The sequence below is a fragment of the Sinocyclocheilus rhinocerous genome, unplaced genomic scaffold (genome assembly GCF_001515625.1).
Source record: "Sinocyclocheilus rhinocerous isolate Xijiao unplaced genomic scaffold, SAMN03320098_v1.1 scaffold789, whole genome shotgun sequence".
Taxonomy (NCBI): domain Eukaryota; kingdom Metazoa; phylum Chordata; class Actinopteri; order Cypriniformes; family Cyprinidae; genus Sinocyclocheilus; species Sinocyclocheilus rhinocerous.
In genome coordinates this window covers 3,021,880-3,030,099 of record NW_015667306.1, presented here as the reverse complement: position 1 = coordinate 3,030,099, position 8,220 = coordinate 3,021,880, and the positions used below count along the sequence as shown (strand labels likewise).

General features: G+C 37.3%; 2 protein-coding genes across 2 annotated transcripts in view; one reads left to right on the top strand and one right to left on the bottom strand.

Moving 5' to 3' along the window:
- Positions 1-5,091, top strand: part of LOC107733697 (lysyl oxidase homolog 3-like) — a 21,177-nt gene extending 16,086 nt beyond the window's left edge. The window contains exons 12-17 of the mRNA XM_016545432.1: positions 543-702; positions 2,261-2,504; positions 3,441-3,556; positions 3,647-3,783; positions 3,878-3,989; positions 4,336-5,091. Of these exons, the coding sequence (XP_016400918.1) occupies positions 543-702; positions 2,261-2,504; positions 3,441-3,556; positions 3,647-3,783; positions 3,878-3,989; positions 4,336-4,409 (843 nt within the window). The 3' untranslated portion in view covers positions 4,410-5,091. The remainder of the gene's footprint in view (positions 1-542; positions 703-2,260; positions 2,505-3,440; positions 3,557-3,646; positions 3,784-3,877; positions 3,990-4,335) is intronic.
- A 507-nt stretch (positions 5,092-5,598) lies between these two features.
- The window catches only part of LOC107733689 (serine protease HTRA2, mitochondrial), a 6,438-nt gene continuing 3,816 nt past the window's right edge, over positions 5,599-8,220 (bottom strand). Inside the window, exons 4-9 of the mRNA XM_016545420.1 lie at positions 7,347-7,541; positions 7,214-7,246; positions 6,892-7,000; positions 6,736-6,805; positions 6,556-6,651; positions 5,599-6,477 (exon numbers count right to left, since the gene is read on the bottom strand). Coding sequence (XP_016400906.1) covers positions 6,312-6,477; positions 6,556-6,651; positions 6,736-6,805; positions 6,892-7,000; positions 7,214-7,246; positions 7,347-7,541 — 669 coding nt within the window. The 3' untranslated portion in view covers positions 5,599-6,311. The remainder of the gene's footprint in view (positions 6,478-6,555; positions 6,652-6,735; positions 6,806-6,891; positions 7,001-7,213; positions 7,247-7,346; positions 7,542-8,220) is intronic.

Genomic DNA, 8,220 nt, shown 5'->3' with positions numbered 1-8,220 from the left:
TGGTTGGTTTACTCCAGAAGAAATCAATTAGAAGATTTTTTTTTTTTTTGCGTTGTGACATTATTCTCATGACAGTTAAGGTTTAAGGCCATTTATGTTTCTGCCCAAATTATCATTACCATGGTGCAAAAATTAATAAATAAACAATAAAATAAATACTTTTAAAAAACTTTTTATAAAGTATCATTTCTTTTTCTATCTTTCTAACTTATTTTATTTTGGGGTGAAGTGGCCTGGTCTTTCTTTTTTTTCTTTTTTTTTGTGCACATTTTCTCCCAAATTCTCACTACCGTAATGCAAAAATAAATAAATGAATGAAAAATTTAAATCATTTTTCATTTTCTTTCTTTTATTGTGTGGAGGGGGGTGGGGTGTGGGAGGGGTGAAATGACCTGGTCTTCAAGTGTTAGATGCTTAATGCTTTACAATCTTTAAGTAGTTATGAAAATAGCATTTCAAAATGGCATGTGACTGACAATCTCTTCATAGTAAACTGTAAATCACCATCTGTCTGTGTTTGTTTGTGTTGCGTGTTTGCTAAGGAAACATGGTATTGGGACAGCAGTAATGTGACAGAGATGGTTATGAGTGGAGTGAAATGTACAGGAGATGAGATGTCTCTCAACCAGTGCCAACACCACAGAACGATCAGCTGCCAGAAAGCAGCAGCACGGTTCTCTGCAGGAGTTATCTGCTCAGAAAGTGAGTAACCTTACACATATGCACACACAGATACAAAGAATACCTCAAATTTGATTGTTTGATATTAAGCTTGTATTTAGTTCAACAGCACTAGGACTTTTCACTGATTGTAGCACTCTGCCAGTGTTTGCGCCTTTCAGATAGACTGTCAGTCTTTGTATTAATGATGGGGATTTTTCAGTGAGACCGTTGCAGGTTATGTTTACAAAAGTGACTGTCTTTATAAGTGAGTCACTGAATCATTTATTCAACTGATTAGGTTAACAGTACTGATTAATTCAGGAAGTGACTCTCTGCATCTGAATGTGCCTATGAACCTACTATATAGTAGATGTGAAAAGCTACTATATAGTATATATGAAAAGAGTAGTTGTGTCCAAATTCATAGTATTAATAAAACAGTAGGCGAACAATACATGCATGATGTACTACTTCTGGCGAGATCTAATGGACACTTTACAATCCCATAAGACCATGGGACTAAATGTTGTCATGTTGTCATTCAAATTTAATTTATACTATCTACATTCGTACTATATAAAACATACTTTTTAAAAGATTTCAAAGTAGGTTCTTCAGCAAATGTAGTACAGTAACAGTAACCTTCTTTATGAGTGAGTCACTGAAACATTCACTTAACTGATTTGTTTAAAAACCCTCATTCACTGTGCTTTGCTCAGAAATGCACATTAATTTTGCTTGGGCTTTGTTTGGAACTATTTTTGTTGGCTCTGGAAAAAAATAGACAAGTTATATCCCAAATGATGTCCTAAACACTATGCACTTATACTATACAATATGTACTCTTCCCTCTATTGTACAACACTTCCACACTTCATTTTTTTTCTGTTAATCAAGTTTGTCATCCAAGCATTTGCACTTTTTCTTTTTGGAATTTTAAGTGTGAATACACTACTCGCGCTATTTATACTAAAATGGCATATAGTAGTGCATAAGTTTGTGAATTGGGAAGCAGCTAATTGGCAATATTGTGTTTAAAATGTAGGTCACTCAGTATTAACTTGTTTATAGAACTGCTGTAAAAAAGCAATACCATATTTAGAATCTAGTCCAGAGTCTAGTTCAGTCAAACAGTATAAGAGTCAAAACTGACTGTTTTGCAAGAGTTATTCATAATATGTTTATAGATGGCTGGAATTCTCACCTCTCAGACGGTCAGTCTGCTGCTGATGGTAGATCTAGAGCTGTGGTCAGTCTGCTGTTTATCTTTCTCTGAGCACTGGTCTGTAATTAGTGAACCTCACATGGCAAAGGCTTGACTTCAAATGACTTACACCTGTCTGGATTATGTTTGAGACAACATATCATTTTCTCAACTGTTGTGCGTTGAGCAAAACTGTTTGTTCAGACATTAAAACCTCAGACATCCAGTTCAGTGACCAACATGCAATGTCAAAAAAGAAACAAAAATCTAAATCAAATTCTTGGACCAAGGCTATATTTTTCTTTGAACTTTCATTTTACATTTCCAGCATGCGGTTTCAAGGTTTTTGCATATTTTAGCTTGATCTTAAAATGTACAATTTTATTTCCCCAGCTGCATCTGATCTAGTGCTGAACGCACCGCTAGTGCAGCAGACGACGTATATAGAGGACCGGCCGTTACACATGCTGTACTGTGCAGCAGAGGAGGACTGTCTGTCCAAGAGCGCCGCTAAAGCTAACTGGCCTTACGGTCACCGCCGCCTGCTCCGCTTCTCCTCACAGATACACAACATCGGACGGGCTGACTTTAGACCTAAAGCAGGCCGTCACTCGTGGGTCTGGCACGCATGTCACGGGTAACCATGCTGTTAAAAACTGCTGCATTCAGTGGAGTAAAATAATCGTTATTCCTGTTGTGTTGAAAATCTGGGTTAACTTTTTGTGTTGCTGGTCAAATTGACTCCCACTGGTTTTCATGCAAAACGAAGAAAAAAAAAAAAAGGAAAACAAAAAACTAAAGACTCATATAAAAACAGAAAACCCATATTGTAGCTTGTCAGACACTAAAGATGTAAAATATGAGAAATTATGAACTCCTATTGCGTTAAAAAAATTGTTCCTACCTCTGTTTTAGAGGTCAGTTTGACTCAAAATTTGCTGCACAGTCACAAAATAAAAACATTTAATTGACATTTCCCTATTTGTACACTGAGGTTCTACATCTAAGTATAAATAGTATGTAACATTACTTGTTCTTAGTGTAAATAGTATGTATCGATATTTGTAGTTGATGTAAATATCCTCTGACGTTTTATGAGTTCTCAAACTTTTGTGAGGGTAAAATGGGTTTCTCACTTATTTTCAGTGCTAGTAATTTATAATTTCAAATACTTGTTGACTGTGAATCTCAAAGACATGAAGAAACAGTGATTTGAGTAAACTTGTCATGAATTTCATATTTTAGTTGTTGACCCGTTGTTTTGCCTGACTACACTTTTTCAAAGTGTTTTGGTGAATTGTATGGAAACCAATGGAGAGTCAATTTTACCTCAACACAATCAATGTAACCAATGTACATTAGTCTTTCCAAAACACATATGTGTTGATCATTTTCATGCACATTCATGACCCTAAATGAGAAAAAAATATATAAATTCAGGAAGATTTTGTACTTTCAAGGTATGATTTCTGACCAGTCTTTAGACAAGCAGATGATCTGTTTTTCTCTCTGTTTTGTGGCATTCTGGGGTCTATTGACCATAGTTTGAAGACCCTTGTCTGTGACTCCACAGGCATTATCATAGTATGGACATCTTCACACACTATGACCTGATGTCTGCCAATGGCACTAAAGTGGCAGAAGGACACAAAGCCAGCTTCTGCCTGGAGGACACAGATTGTGACGAGGGTAAATCACACTCATCCAAATACACATTTACAGTCAGCTCTGTTTACTTAGACATATTTTCACTTGTGTAAATATCTGTATTTATTCTAGGTGTTTCCAAGAGATATGAGTGTGCTAACTTTGGTGAGCAGGGCATCACAGTGGGATGCTGGGATTTGTATCGTCATGACATTGATTGCCAGTGGATCGATATTACTGATGTCAAACCAGGAAATTATATCCTTCAGGTCAGAGAATGGGTGCAGATCATTGTCCCCAGTCACCAAAAACATGTATTCGGTTGATTTAATAGTATTTAGACTTGTTTTCACTTCTTTCCAGGTTGTGATAAATCCTAACTATGAGGTTGCTGAGAGTGACTTCACAAACAATGCCATGAAATGTAACTGCAAATATGATGGGCACAGGATCTGGGTCCATAACTGCCATATTGGTGAGAGACGAATACAAAGCCTTAAAGAAATAGTTTACCCAAAAATGAAAAGATGTAGATGAGTTTGGAGAAATTTAGCATTACATCACTTGCTCACCAGTGAATGGGTGCCGTCAAAACAAAACAGCTGATAAAAACATCACAATAATCCTACACAACTCCAGTCCATCAATTAATGTCCAAATACCATTTTATGCAGTTCACTTATTATATATACTGCAAAAATAGTAAGAGTATATCAGGGTAATATGCTATTCTGAATATTGTCTTACTCTTATTGTCTTATTGGAAAAGTGCTTTAATTGAATGTCAAATACTGATTTATTTTTCCTTGTCTTTATTTCAGGTGATGCTTTCAGTGAGGAGGCTGAGAAGAAGTTTGAGAAATACCCTGGACAACTTAACAACCAGATCTCATAATCCTATCACCAGATTGATCTAATTAGCATATTGAGACAATTTTAATGTGTAGGTTAATCCAGAGTAAAATATTTATTCATTCAAACCAGCCATAAACTAATTAACTTCTCACATTGCAATTACAGAAATCCTAAAATCTACAGTATCCAAAGTTTTTACACCAAGAGTATAGCTGTATTGACATTACCTATAATTTTGTATGAAAACAGAACTCCAAAAAACACTCTGGGCTACTGAGTCTGGCTTGAGTAGTGTGAAGATTAGATTGCTCAGGCCGTGCAGTAGTACAGCCTGCCGTATGTGTTTACAGTGCAATCAGGTGCTTATTTTCTGAAAGGTTTAAAAAGCCTTGTCGATGTATCACACAGCTCGTGTGCTGCTGTCTCTGTGAGTTAAACATACTTGAATGTTTTGTACTCCAGATGAGCATTCATGTTTAAAAGCTGTTGCAAAGTGTGAATGTACCTTATGCTTCAAAGCTCTGACTCAACTCCTATTTTATTTTCAAACGCTCTTTCATGTATGACTTGTTAAATCTTCAGTGCTGTGTTTTTACACGCTGTCCTAGATTTGTCTTTTTACTGAACTGGTTATGCATTCATGTGTTCAGCTACAGTAAAATATTTCATGTCACATGCAACTCTGTTAAAGATGAAAAATAAAGTGTTATTTAAAGTTGTAATTCAAATCATTTCAAGTATTTCAAGTTTCATGAGCCATTAAACAAATAAATGGTAATAATAAATGATCAGTCATGACTGGTTACATTACAAATGCCTCTGCTTAAGACTCATAAAGCCAAAACAGCTACACAGTGCCTTAGTTTTTTATTGTCTTAATTTTATTTTGTTCTAGTAATGCATAGCAAACACCCTGAAAACCCTAGCAACTGCATTGCAATCTGAATGATTTGAAAATCAAAACATAGCATTCGTCACTCACACGTACAGATTTGCCTCCAATTCTGGGCTTTTGTCTGCAATCTTCAACTGTTGGCGAGGGGGAAATCAGGGCTAAATGATTATAACGTGCGGTTGTTGCTGGTAGCCATTGACTTCCATAGTATGGAAAACAATACTATGGAAGCCAGACTACCAGCAACTGTTTGGTTACCAACATTCTTCAAAATATCTTTTGTGTTCAACAGAAGAAAGAAACTCTTACAGGTTTGGAATAACTTGAGGGTGAGTAAATGATGGCAACGATTTCATATTTGGGTGAACTATTCCTTTAAATAGACTTGTCTGTGATCCAAGTCCTGCAGGCTGCAGTGTGAAATGTGTTTCGACCGGAACTGACACGGCTTACGACAGACAGTTGTGTAACATGCAAAGAACAGCAATCGCACGACTTCTGAAAATCATGTAGTCTAGTTTGTGGAAGGCTTAACGCAATATTAATTTTGAAAGTGATGAAAGTGTACTTGGTCACATTTTCTGAAAGCACTGTGAATATATAATGATCCAAAAACGTTGATGTTTTATTGTGAAGTCACAGCGGTTTGTAAAATGTATTAAAATACATTGAATACAAAAAATCTGCAATGTTGGAATAAGAGCACCCACTTGTGTTTCACACAAATATTTAGACGTATTCCTTCAAAAACAATATTGATAGTGTAGTTTGAGAGCACACACTGATATTTATTCAGTGTAATGCTCAGAATCATCCACACTGATTCATATACTTCCAAAAAAAGTGCACAAACTGCACAATTATAACATTTTGACTACACAAGCGTCCAGCTTTGCTACTATACTGTTCAGCCCTATTACCTTCTTGAAACTCTCCAACGATTATCTCCAACTATAATAATTATTCAAATCATCTTTCGCTTCTCATTTCTCACTCAGCCGAACCATTTATCACTCTCTTATTTATATGCGTAAGCTTCACGGGACGTCACTCCGTGTGTTCAGGGGTCATGTGCAGCATGAGGAGGTCGGCCCCCCGCCGGACCACCACGTTTATGCTGTCGCTTGTTCTCACAGCGTTATAGATCTCCTCTGACGAGTTCACCTTTGACCCGTTTATCTCAACAATAACATCTCCTGGTTTCACTCCAGCTCTGTGAAACAGAAAACAGGAAATGACATTGACAATAGGAGGCCTCTATCAACATGGGGGTGAGAGCAGTGCTGCTTACCTATTGGCGGGAGATCCTATAATAACACGGTGGATGAGAACTCCATGAGAAACATCAGGGAAGGACATGTCACGCGTCTTCAGCTCTTCGATTATACTGAGAGGGCAAAAACCATAAATAAAAAATACAGTGACCATCTCACACACATTTAGGGTCTGTTATTAAAACACAGATAGGCACCTGGGGGTCAAAGTCAGCATCATCACTCCAATGTAACGCCGTTTTGATCCTGATTCTCCAAACCAGGACTCTGAAAACAGCCGATTCACATCAATCAGCGACCTCAATACAAATGATGTCACTAACAAGAATGAGAAGGTCAAGGGTCATTCTTACTCTGTTTGTCTGCCGCACGCTCAAGGAAGATGCGGACTCTGTCTGAGGGAATGGCGAAGGAAATCCCTGCAGTCACTTTCATGGTATTAATGCCGATGACCTCACCATCCTGAAAGTTACAAACATCACATGTTAGTTCATATCACATGCATTACATCACGTGACCAATCAGCAGGTTCTCCGATAGATTGATCAGGTAGACAAATAAGTCAAATGACCTATAAATTAAATCTGACCTGCAAAATTAAACACCTCAACTTCCTTGTTTCTAAAACCAAAATGTACTAGCGGTATGTTGTGTAAATGTCAGTCAGTGACTCACCAGGTTTATAAGGGGACCTCCTGAATTTCCAAACTGTAAAATAGAAATGTGATGCAATATATGAGTTATCTGATAAATGAAATGAACAAGCAGTAATACCCAAATTCTCTAATGTCGTTTCCTGTGCTCTTACATCTATGGTAGCATCAGTCTGGATGTAGTCAATGTTGGAGTTGGACAGGCCCAGTTCTCTACTTCCTCTCTGGGCAGAACTGACGATTCCAGATGTGATTGTGTTTTTAAGAGAGAAAGGGCTCCCCATGGCAACCACGAACTCACCCTGACGCACATCAGACGACTGGCCGAGACGCAGCGTTGGGAGGGGATGCTGGGATGAGACGAGGAGGGAAGAGAACAGAATGAGACATGCAACATTTGTATGAGTACATATTATATGTACTACACTAGGGCTGCACGATAAATCGCATGCGATATTTAACGCGCATCTTATCAGTAAAGCCGGTTCTGTAATCAGCGGTAAATCTCCATCACCTGCGTGCTTTCACATTGAGCAGCATTAACTACACAGAGCCGTTGTTCACTGACGGAACAAAAAGACACATACATGTCAGCATTTTTGGCATTAATAAAGATTTTAACGAAAAGTAATCATCTGTTTTATGTTACATTCAATCGTGAGTTCATATTTATGGTCATGTTACTTCGCTAATATTTGCTAACTAACGTCATATCATTATAGACTGCACGATAATGCCACAACATATTTTCATGTCTGATCAGGGCGCTATAACCACCAGACATTGAGGGAGGCTAGTCCCCCCAATAATTAGAAATCGCTAAACCCTTTTCTCAAATACACTTTTATCCAAAGCGACTTACAAATGAGGACAATGGAAGCAATCAAAATTAACAAAAGAGCAATGATATGCAAGTGCTATGAAAAGTTAGCCTAACTTAATGCATGTAGCAAGTTTTTTCTTTAATTATATAAATAAAAAGAAAACAGATAAAATAGAAAAAGAATAGAGCAAGCTAGTGTTAGAGGC